Consider the following 12,029-nt stretch of genomic DNA (forward strand, 5'->3'; position numbering starts at 1 on the left):
GCTCTCCCTCCTCTGCGAGGAAAGATCTGCACGTTCCCCCCCCCCAATAGCTAGCAAGCCAAAACAGTCCAGTGGAGCCTGAGCGGTGGGTGTTGCCTTCTGACACACGTCCGGTGATGTCAGGGGGTGTGACACATACAAATAAGTTATGCTAATGAGCTATGCTAATGAGCTCCTGCACCTCTTTTTCTACGAAATGACCCCTGGGAAGGACCACCACCATGGAAGTCTCCACAGAGTAAGACAATGGCAGACCTCCTCTGCTTCTCATTGGCCTTGAAAGCCCCTTGCTGGGGGGGTCACCGTAAATCGTCTGTGACTTGATGGGACTTTACCCAAACACGGAGGAGAGATTGGCTGACAAATCACACATGCCCTCCTCCAGTCCATTGTTCTACGGTTGACGGGAGATCTGCCATTTCCCATGTCTACACCCACACTACCCCACTGCATCGCACTAATCCAGCCATAATACTTTAACACGGATGACCTTCTAGAGAATTCTCAACATAAAGCCCATTTAAGTGATGGGCTCTAATCCCACAGGAAAGCCTTTTCAATAGGAGATCACGCTATTAATCTGCCACCTATTTGACTGGGAAAATCACAATGAACTGTAGGCATGCGAGATGTTTTGGAGAACAGTTTGTTCACATTCTTAAGTACAACCACTTAATCTTCCCTCAGAACCAACGCTAAAGGAATCTGATCTCTTTGCTTTAAAAGACACATTCCAAAAACTCCTATCGGCCCGCCAACCTCAGTTCCTCATGTGTCAAATGGGATTAATTATGCTGGCTAGCCGAACATTACAGGATGTTATGACAATCAACAAACAAAGAAACTGGAGGCTTTGGGGCAAGAGTTAATATAGCGGCATGTTCCGCCTACTGGAACAATTCAAGCCATGGAGGAAATCTGCCTAGAAAATCCGTGCCTTGGATGGACCACATTTTTATCTTATCCCTTCCTCCAAACTCAGGGCCATATGCATCCTACCCTTCATTTTATTCTTACAACCCCACCCTGTGAGGTAAGTTAGGCTAAGAGAGAATGATCTGGGAGCGGTGGCGCGGGCAGTACAACGCCTGCTTGTAACATCTGTAGCGAACAGCCTCAATGGCTGTTCGAATCCCCACCGCAGTCGGAGTGAGCTTCCGGCCCCCGTCCCAGCTCCCGCCAACCCAGCGGTTCGAAAGGTAAATCAAGTAGATAAATGGGTACCTGCCCTAGGCGGCAGGGGGCACCCACCTCCTGGTTCCGTGCCAGGAGGGCTGGCGGTAGCGGTGGCGGCGAGGACGGAGACGGCTGCAGCAACAACAATGGCGGCGGAGTTCCTGGGGACCGGACCTGATGGAGGCGGAGTCACGGCGTTGCGAGCGCAGGACGGCGCAGCACGGCAGGAGCCTGAAGGACCTAAGCCGGAAGCTGCAGCCGGAAAGAGCAGTCGCACGCCGAAGATGGAACATCGAGCCTGCCAGAGGTGGTCGCCGGCAACCCCAAAAGAAGCCAGAACAATACCCGCAGCCCGCCGGAAAATAAGAAGATAGAAACACACGCCGCCAGTAAGGGTGTCGGTAGGTAGTCCCCCTCCCCCTTGAAATATGTGGCCCTAGGTAGGTTAACCACTACTACACTAGTAGTACTCTGTAAACCGCTCTGAGACCCGTTAGGGGTCATGGGCGGTATATAAATCCAAAGTAAATAAGTAAATAAAATAAATTAACTGAAGAGCACTCAGCTGAGGCTGATAAAAGCCCCGTCAGCACCTCTGAGACTCAGCGAGCTGATGCTCCTAAGGACCCTGAGACAGCAGAGGCAGGTCCTAGTGCCCCAGCTGATGAAGACAGCAGGCACTTCAGCCCCATGAACACTGGGAACATGGAAGAGACAACCCAAGATCGTGGGGAAACTTTACATGCTGCCTCACCTCCTCAGTCCCCAGAGCCAGGGGAACGCAGGAGGAGGCGGGCATGCTTGGAGCTCCTTGAGAGGAGGCGGAGCGCACGCCTTGCTGCCCAGCGACCACCAGATCAAGAGGAACACCTGGAGTTAATGGACAGAACATCAGCAGGTGCAAGTGGAGGCATGGGGAATCAAACCCGGTCCTCCCAGATTAGAGTCCGCGCACTTAACCACTACACCAAACTGGCTCTCTTTATTGTCATTGTACATACCCTGTTTCCCCGAAAATAAGACCTACCCCCAAAATAAGCCCTAGCAGGATTTCTATGCATTTGTGGTATAAGCCCTAGTGTGTCTTCTTGAGAAAAAATAAATATAAGACAGTGTCTTATTTTCGGGGAAACACGGTAGTACAACGAAATTAAAGATGCAATCATTTCCCTGCAAGCTTGCCGAGATCAGGCTTGGGAGGAAACACAGGTTTCACACACTTAAAGGGAGAGAGGGGTGGCTGTGGGTGTTGGGGGTGGCCAGCGGCGGGTAGAACCTCCCCCCCAAAACGAGAGACCCCTGGCAAACCGGGGGGTTTGACAACCCTATATTGGCTGGCTGGGGATTTGACCCTAAATCCTATTGGAGTAGGGGAATTTGACCCCTAGTTCCTACTTCAACGTCCCAACAACTAGTTCATAGATCTCAAAAAGAATCTGGATTAAGTGGATCTTTGGCTTGGAACGGTTGAAGCCAAGACATTATTTGCATTTTGGTGCGCAACTGGACTTCCTGAGCCTTTCCTTTTAAAATAGTTAACTACTAGCTCCAAGTTTCTGGCTGAATTTGCTCTATGCACAAAGGAATAGCTATTGTTGCCTTGGATTCTTGCCAACCCAGTTTATAATTTAAGTATAACTGGGGACACGTGAAGATTAACTCCGCATCTGAGGCATTCAGAAGCCCAACAACACTCGATGTCATTCCGCTTCTGTGAATCAAACTAGCGCCAGCAATCCAAACAGTGGAAGCTCCAGATCCAAAAAGCACCTTCTAACCAAATCATTATTTTGGAAATGCTTTAAAAAAAAATTAAAAAAAATCCCAGAGTTATCACTGAGCAGGCAGAAGACATTCTAAAATATTCACCTTCGTGTAATATCAATCATCTTAGTCTTCTCAAAAACTAAACTGGTCTTCATATTGGGCATTATTATACCTCCTGTGTTTCTTAACAAACCTTGATAGAAATGGGGCCTTACCATCAAGAACTGCATTAACAAAAAAAATATTTTACCCCTGGTTCTCTGGATGGATTTATTGTCGCTGTAATGTCAAGCTAGCCCTGACTCGGATCTCACCAGATCTTGGGAGCTGAACAGTGTCGGCCCTGGTTGATACCAAGGAAGCAATGCTCCCTCTAAGCTGTGGAGTCTTGTGAGCAAAAATTCTACTTTGTGAGCTACTGGCATTAAAGTTGTGAGCGAGCGATGTGGCTACTACATGAATTAGTTTGCTCTGGAGCCATCCCTTTCTGAGCGGAGACAAAAACGTGTGAGCCGGAGGCTAAAAAAAACTGTGAGCTAGCCCACACTAACTCAGCTTAGAGGGAACACTGCAAGGAAGTCCAGGGTTGCTATACAGCGGCCGGCAGTGACAAACCACCCCTGAATATCTCTTGCCTTGAAAACCCTTTGACGCGTCACCGCAAGTCGGCTAAAACTTGACGGCATTTCCACCACCAAAGTCAAGCGAACTCTTTCAGAACTGCAATTTGCCCAATACGTCTACATGTCACGATTTCAGACTCTGAAAATCTTTAATTTAGTATGGCTAGCTTTAATCTTTTAATTTGGCATGGCTAGCTTTTTAGACACATCTAAGACGGGCTTGTTCTACTTCCAAGCACAGCTAAAAGCTCTGTTACCAGGTTCGATTTGGCTCAGTGCTGAGATCTGTTTTATGGATGGCTCCACTTAGATCCCGGGTCCTCAATGCAACGCACGATACGGTGAGAGAAGCTATGTACTAGGGCCATCGGGACCACTATACATCTCCTTTGCTTTGTTCAAAAGTATCCACCCGAAGCAACGTAACAGCAAGAAAGCGACAGGTTGATCAAAGTGCATAGAGCAAGAGGCTGACTTTAAATATAATTAAGCGGAACCCGGAACAGAGAGAGAAAGCATGTATATCCAATATTTACAGAGCAAATATAATTAATTATCTAAACTTTAAAAGGCATTGCTTTTAAGATTCTCGTTTTCTGAATAGAACACATTTTGTTATTGAAACACTAATGCTTTTTTTGTGGGGGGGAAGGGGTTTAAAGGGGAACTGAATCTTAGAACAAGGAGAGGAAGGAGGCAGGGATGAGGAACAGACGTTCCTGAAGGAGACCGGCGTGGACTATTCACCAACCATAACAAAAAAAACATGGCTCGCGTGTCAACACAGAAAACACCACATGCTCTGCAGGAAGGATGGGTGCAGGGCCTTTCATGTTCCCCCTCGACCCATAAACTATAAGGCCAGTTAAAACAAAAGACTCAAACTCTGAGAGTGGTAAAGCAGCCTGCACCCAGCAGCTTCTCAAGTTTCCCCCTTCTTAACCGCTATTGCTCCATGCAACTGTCTGAGCATTCATATGGGCATTCCACAGGGAAGATACAGATAACCAAAAATGCCGAGCTGGTCAGAGACCAGCATCTGCAGCCAGGGACCAAGAAGAGATGAGCGAGTCAGCCATGGTACGCCCCCCCAAGGAATCTCCACAAATATGTTCCTTTGGCCATCTCTATCTACAGATAAATCCATGTAGGAGGAACTCAAAGGCTGCAAGATCAAGATTCTGAGCCTCAGTTCGGATGACGTATCTCTCCTCTCCTGTGCACAAGCCAACTTCTGTAATGATGCGCCAGTCAAAAGACAGAGAAGACATGACATCATGTAAAAACGGTACCATGCCGATGTCCTGTAGGACTAGAAGTTTCATAGTTTGCCCAGCTGTGATAGGTATTTGTTCTTGTAACTTATTGGATCACCTTTTAATGCTATCGTAATATCTCTCAAATGCAGGCACTTGGATCAAAATTACAGACTGTTCCCTGCACGAGTATCTCGACTCCATTCCGGAGGACTTATTTGCCAGCACAGCAAGTCTCGAGTACTGCCTGTTAGTCAATTTGCGGTTCATAAAATATCCATTTAAAAACTTTGGCTCCAGCCACACATATTTGAGGGTTATCCAAAAAAAAATTTCAATAGTTTCCAAGGGCTGGAATCCACAGTACATTACTCTTTAACCGAATAGAAGTTAAAATGTTGGGTTGGATCCAGTGTTGCATTTCCACGGGGGCAAGGACTTGTGCCTGTGGAGAGCGACTTTCTTGACAGACCCCTGAATTCCGTACCTGGGAGAGGAGTGACCTCTCACACACAGGATCCTGGGTTGCTGCAGGAGGAAACAGCCAAGGAAGTTGGCTCTGCAGGTGCGCTGTGTAAACACTGGGTTGGATCCTACCCACTGTTGGCTAGAATTCTGCTCTGCATTTTTGCTTATTTATAAAAGACTATTTTAAGACAGCTTTTAATTTTTATTTTTATTTTTTTACCATGCTTCACTGGTTGGTTGGACAGTTCCAAACCCAACGTCAAATATTAGACTACATTTGGCTGGGGCTGTATTTGCAGCACACAGATCGGGGGGGCGGGGGCGGTATTTACCAATTTAATCCAGGGCATGGGTGGCCAGGGAGGGAAAGGGAAGAACCTGAGACAGCCAGAAAGGCATAAAGCGAGCTTCAAAAAAACCACCCAGTTTAAATTTACTTTTAATACAAGAAACTAATTCTTATTTATATCTCAGAGGTTAAGACGCTGAGCTGCAGACTGGAAGGTCGGTAGTTCGGCAGTTCGAGACCCGAGTGTCGCATGACGGAGTGAGCTCCCGTCCAATGTTCCCTCTAAGTGGTAGAGTCTTGTGAACAAAAATTTTACTTTGTGAGCTACTGGCATGAAAGTTGTGAGCGGGCGATTTGGCTACTGCGTAAATTAGTTTGCTCTGGAGCCATCCTTCCTGAGCTGAGACAGAAATGTGTGAGCTGGAGGCTAAAAAACTGTGAGCTTGCTCACACTAACTCTGCTTAGAGGGAACAGTGCTCCCGTCTCTGGCCCCAGCTCCTCCCAGCCTAGCCGTTCAAAAGCAAGAAATTGCAAGTAGATAAATAGGTACCGCTTTGGTGGGAAGGTAACAGCGTTCTGTGCGCCTCGGCGTTTAGTCATGCCGGCTAGGTGGCCACGGAGAAGTCTTCGGACAGCGCTGGCTCTTCGGCTTGGAAAAAGAGATGAGCACCACCCCATAGAGAAGGATTCGACTGGCTTTCAAGCAAGGGAAACCTTTACCTCTTTACCTTAGACTCTAATAGGGACCTCCCACTGCTGTGTTCTTGAAATGGTAAGCAAAAGAGCTGATTACAGTCTACAGAATGTGTAATGTCGGATGCCCACAAGCGCAACCCCTGACCTGTCCCTCTGAGCTAGGAGGACGAAGAGGCTCCTTCTCCTGTGTCGGCGTCTCCAGTCTTTCTTCGGGTTCACAAAAGGGGCAGGGTTCCTGCCAGAATGAAAGAAGCCCTCGCCAGCAGCAACGAGGTCACTTGCGGCTATTAGCCTCAAACAGACCTTGCACAGAAAAATAAGCGTAGCTGCTCAGGCAGAGGACTCCAGTAAGAAACCACCTAGGAAGCGGATGCTGGTTTTGTGGGTTGGCTCCACGAGAGAGAAGTCTTTCAGACAAAATCACATCACTGTTATGCAAACGGTACTTGTTCCGGGCCTTTATCAATCAGATTTCTCTTGTGGCTCTAAGGATGGCATCAACAAAGGCTCCAAAATCCTTCCTGCTGCACCACTGGGACGACTCCATCCAGGACCAAAAAAGGGATCTTATCTCAACTCTTCTGGCAGCAGCTCGCCTATCCATCGCCGCTAGCTGGAAATCCCCAACCGCACCTTCCATAACAACCTGGCAGGACAAGCTGTGGGAACATCTTGTTACGGCAAAAATTTCTGATTCACTCAAGATTTCACACTCAGACACACCACATACCTCCAAGTTTGTGTCAACCTGGTACCCTGTTGTCTTCTACTTACAAGCTCTCGACATCCTCCCCCCCCCTCCCAACCCTCTCTTTCTTAAATGGCTAACCCTGTAGGTTTGTATCTTCATTTACCAAAGGTTTTTGTAGTTGTAGGCACCGAATTACACTGTATCTTCGCTTTATGTTCTGTACGTCATATTAAAATCAATAAAGATGATTTAGAAAAAAAAGGCTCCAATTTATATCTGAGAAAAAAACACACTGGACATTTCCCCCCCCTGCTGTGAGGAACAAGCTTCCTCTCTGCTGAATTTCACTTCTAAGGCAAGAACGGTGGTGGTGGTGGGGGGTGCTTCGCCACGCCAGACGCAGACCCTCCCTCCCCTCCCACAAACAAGGAGTCCATTAAATGCCAGCTTGTGGGATTTGGCTCTGCAAAATCCTCAATAGTGTTCTGAACAGGGACAGAACCTCTACAGAGTTCGTGGAACATGAATCCCAAAACAAACAAACAAACATGTAACTTCCATTTCCAAAGTGACCATGTCAGGCAGGGCTATTTTTGGGCAGAAATGCACAGGAACGGAGTTCCGGCTGGCTCCCAAGCTGGCCACGCCCAGCAGGAACTCATTAGCATAATAGGCCACACCCAACAGCAGAAAGGCATTAGGATTGGCTACAATTAGGGGTATGTGGCCTAACATGCAAAAAGCCCTGGGTTTTGACAACAAACAAGGTAAAGAGAATAAGAAGCAAAAGGTGGGTGTGGCTGGATGACCACACTTCTGGTAACATGGGGGTGTGGCCTAATATGCGAATGAGCTGTGCTGTCAGGGTGTGGCCTAATATGCTAATGAGTTCCTGCTGTTGGGTATGGCCTATTATGCTAATGAGTTCCTGCTGGGCTTTTTCTACAAAAAAGCCCTGATGTCAGGTATTTTCATTCATCAACAATTCTGTTATTATGCCTTATTATCTGATGCGGATTAAACCAGGTAAGTCGATGTAGGACTCCAACATTCATCCGACAAACCCAAGTTATTTTGCTGAGACGGACAACAAGGAGCGTTTACCAATGGCCTCAGCAAAAGAGAACTCGGCCGTAGCAAACGAGTAAGACACTCGTCACTCCCTTCACGATCGGTAGGTAACTCCCTCAACAGCCAGCCTCTCTCTTTCTAACCACATTCAGCCTATTATGTGGGCTTTGGAATTCTATGGAATGCAGATGTGCTGATGACTCCATGCATCGATCCACCTAAGCACATGCAACTTCCTTTGCCCAAGAACCACAAATTACCGGGGGCAGCTGCAACTTGAAGGTTTTGGCTGTTTCCCAATGTCACAACAAAGCTCCCACCGTTCAACCTGCCACTGTACTCATGATTTCCCTCCAGAATCATTCCCCCTCTCCCATGTGGGATGGTGACGGAAAGATTCCTGATTCCAAACGCTTTTGATTCAAGCACCGATTCACTGTAATGTCTGAAAGCAGATGCCCGGGGCAGAGTAAAGTACTTCCCACCCACCCCTCAACAAACTGGGAATCTAGGCCTCGTTTCATTCCCAGTTCAGAATCCTGGTTTCTAGACATTCGGACAACACAGCAAATTGAGGCTTCCTAACCCAAGAAACTGTCAGGGTCCTTAGTCAGGCTACGCAACACAGGGCTTCATGAGAAGATAACTGTTTATTGGTAAATCCAGTACTAGAGACACATGCACAACTTGTGTCAGGAATGGCCGCAAATACTAAAGCCTCTGACTTGTACTAGAATTAAACATCCCCCCCTGTAAGCATGAGCCAATGGAGACATCTCACGCAGGCGGGCAAAAGCCGTTAACTTTCCCAGCCGAGAAAACTGCAGCTGGAGCATCTACAAGGTCAAGCATAAGATAGCAAACAGTTGGTGAGCCAGGGAGAGCCGAGACAGAAAACGGGAGGGAACCCCTCCGCATTCCAAACCTGTGACAGGGCTACCTGACAGAAACCTTCAATCACATCCTTTGCAGAAGAGGCACAATAAAGGGGGATGGTGGAAGGGCGTACATGAAAAGAATCAACTGTGTGCATTCTTATCACACGCACAAAGGTTTTACCATCAAAGCTGAATGTAGCCTTTGAGCCCATTTCCGGGGCTTGTCTTACTTCATCTACGTTGCATGACCATACTACAAAAAAAATGTACCGCTCACCTGCTTTGCACAGGTGAAAGCTCTACTGGAATGGATTGGTTCAAAGAGGAAATGGGTTTGTAAAATCCCTCCTGTGTTTCCCCACCCCAATGTATATACACTTAAAACCGAGCACATTCTGCACAGGAAGATAAAGCTCATCAGAAAGGGCATCTCAGCAATCCTTAAAACAGCCATCCAAGAGATTAAACCCATGTGTAGCAGAGAAGGACAGAACTAAGGTGGAAAGACAGCAGCTTATCTACTCGGGGAATCAACGGCTAGTGACATACGAACCAGAGGTTGACGCTCAACCATTACTATTTTTCACCCCTATACCACAACGGCTGCCAGTAAAAGACTGAATTATTCTCACAACCCTGGTTAACTATGTCATGCATCCAAATAGACCCATGGCAGTTTCCCTCATAGACACAACTTTGCTACAGTTTTTAGCAAGTTGACAGAAGATTTTAAAGAAAGGCAAAAGGGGAGAGAGAGTTATGAGAAGCAATTTAGCCGTTTTGGTAGAATCTGTTCTCTATTTCAGGGGAGAAGGGAGTAAAGTTTAAAAAGTCAAATACCTCAGTCTGACCTTCATGGGCACTGGACTCATGAGTGACACGAATAGCCTGAAATGTCAACATTCGTCATTAGTAGACATACATGCAAGTTAACACAGGTTATACACTTGTCACTGATAGAAACAACAGCCACAACATTAAGCTGTATTTCTAAAACAATGTCTTCTTCGACCCAACACTGAACAGTGGCTAAACGCCGTGATTTGCACTCCGATCCAGGGTAGCATTTGAATCTAGCACTGCCTAAGTAACATCAGCCACCACTCTGCAGTCAGCCATGTAGCTTATGTAAGTAGTTATTTGCTTTGTCAAAGGAAGCCCAGCCAGAATTACAGTGCCTAGGTTTTCTACTAAGGCAGGGTTACCAGGTGTCCTCTTTTTTAGAAGACATGTCCTCTTTTTTGTGTGTGTGTCCATTTCCTTTTGGGCTCTTTTAAAAAAAACCCAGATGAAAATGTCCTCTTTTGGGGTTGGAAGAAGAGAAGAGAGAGAGGAGAAGAGATGGGATTTATACCCTGCCCTTCACTACCCAAAGGAGTCTCAGAGCGGCTTACGATCTCCTTTCCCTTCCATTCCCCACAACAGACACCCTGTGAGGTGGGTGGGGCTGAGAGAGCTCTGACAGAAACGGCTCTTTTTCAAGGACAGCTCTGACAGAACTATGGCTTGCCCAAGGTCATCCAGCAGCTGCGAGTGGAGGAGTGGGGAATCAAACCCGGTTCTCCCAGATTAGAGTCCGCGCACCTAACCACTAACACCAAACTGGAAGGTTAGGAGCATTCCTAGTTAGTAGCAATTATCACAGTTTAAATAGTAGGGGTATTTAAAATGAGATTTGTAATCGTGATCACTTGTTTGAAGTGGTCAGTTGGGAAATAGGCTCTCTTTTTCTGCTTTTCAGAATATGGTGACCCTAACTAAGGCAAGAGCTTCCGTCAAAGTCAACTGGGCCATGCCATCCCATGCTTATTGTCAATCAGGAACCTCAGGGGTCCTGGAAGTTTCTTCCCATCTGCTCCCAAAAGCCCTTTAACAGAAAAGGCCAGTGATCAACACAAGACACTGAATGTGACACTCCTGCACTGCACTATCTTACCCAGCTAGAGCCCTTCTGCTAACAGAATTTTGCTTTCCGTGGACCCCTTTTCCCTATCCAAACTCCTTGGAGGATATACAGAGCCCCACAAGACATTTAAACTGTAATCTGTGACAGGCAGCTATTTTATTTATTGCACTGAGTTTAATGTACTTTTGTATGCAAGTGAATAAAAAGTATATGTTTATGTGTAGAGGTTAAGTGCGCGAACTCCAATCTGGGAGAACTGGGTTTGATTCCCCACTCCTCCACTTGCACCTGGCTGGATGACCTTGGGCAGCCATAGTTCTGACAAGAGCTGTCCTTAAAAAAGAGCAGTTTCTGTCAGAGCTCTTTCAGCCCCACCTAATTCACAGGGTGTCTGTTGTCGGGAGTGGAAGGGAAGGAGTTTGTAAGCCGCTCTGAGACTCCTTTGGGTAGTGAAGGGCGGGGTATAAATCCAATCTCTTCTTCTTCTTCTCTTCTTCTTACAGACTAGAACTTTCATTATTATTAGTCAGACTGTGACTTGTTGAAGGGCACAGGTTCGCCTTTTGAGGATATTTGGGTCCTTGTGTTAGGGTAGCAGGGAACAGAACGAAAATGACTACAGGCTCTCTTTCCTTCTAATGGCGGCTTCCCTTTATTACATTTTAAGTTCTCAGACTTCCTTAAACAGCTCCAGGGGGAAAGCATGTATACTGAAACTCTATTAAGAAAATGTATTCAAGTTTAATTAATCGGTTGAATGAAAGAATCTATCATCTGAAGTGTGATTACTAATTATATTAGACACCTCACGCTAACAGGCTCACCCACTTATCCAAGACCCAGGCAATTTCACTGAACTAGAAGTTCGAGAAACACTGCATCCTAAATAATATACGTTAAAGGAGTTGTACTGACTTCATAGGTTTCTAAATATTTGGCTCTCTCTTCGGGGCTCATGGAGACAGACTCATCCAGGAACTTTTTTAGCGATGACTCCGCTTCTAGAACAAGTCAAGAAAATGAATATTATAACACCTTGCATTACTCGGAACTTGCCCGTAAATTGTTCACTCTGTTTCTAACCAAAATAATTATTTCATTCTGCCAACTCAGTGCACAGGCCACATAACAGAACACACAACAAAGCCTTATTTACACCCGCCAAGATACCCAATGCATTACAAGTGACCAGTTCCCCAACTCGCTG

The 12,029-nt window shown here is 46.5% G+C and overlaps 1 protein-coding gene across 2 annotated transcripts in view; it reads right to left on the reverse strand.

Moving 5' to 3' along the window:
- Nucleotides 1–12,029, reverse strand: part of UCHL3 (ubiquitin C-terminal hydrolase L3) — a 52,390-nt gene that overhangs the window by 19,998 nt on the left and 20,363 nt on the right. The window contains exons 4-5 of one of the 2 annotated variants that reach the window (XM_015417121.1): nt 11,738–11,823; nt 9,757–9,804 (exon numbers count right to left, since the gene is read on the reverse strand). In XM_015417121.1, coding sequence (XP_015272607.1) covers nt 9,757–9,804; nt 11,738–11,823 — 134 coding nt within the window. The remainder of the gene's footprint in view (nt 1–9,756; nt 9,805–11,737; nt 11,824–12,029) is intronic. The other variant, XM_015417122.1, reaches the window with a different exon arrangement.

The sequence above is a fragment of the Gekko japonicus genome, unplaced genomic scaffold (genome assembly GCF_001447785.1).
Source record: "Gekko japonicus isolate JY-2015 unplaced genomic scaffold, Gekko_japonicus_V1.1 scaffold902, whole genome shotgun sequence".
NCBI classification, from domain to species: domain Eukaryota; kingdom Metazoa; phylum Chordata; class Lepidosauria; order Squamata; family Gekkonidae; genus Gekko; species Gekko japonicus.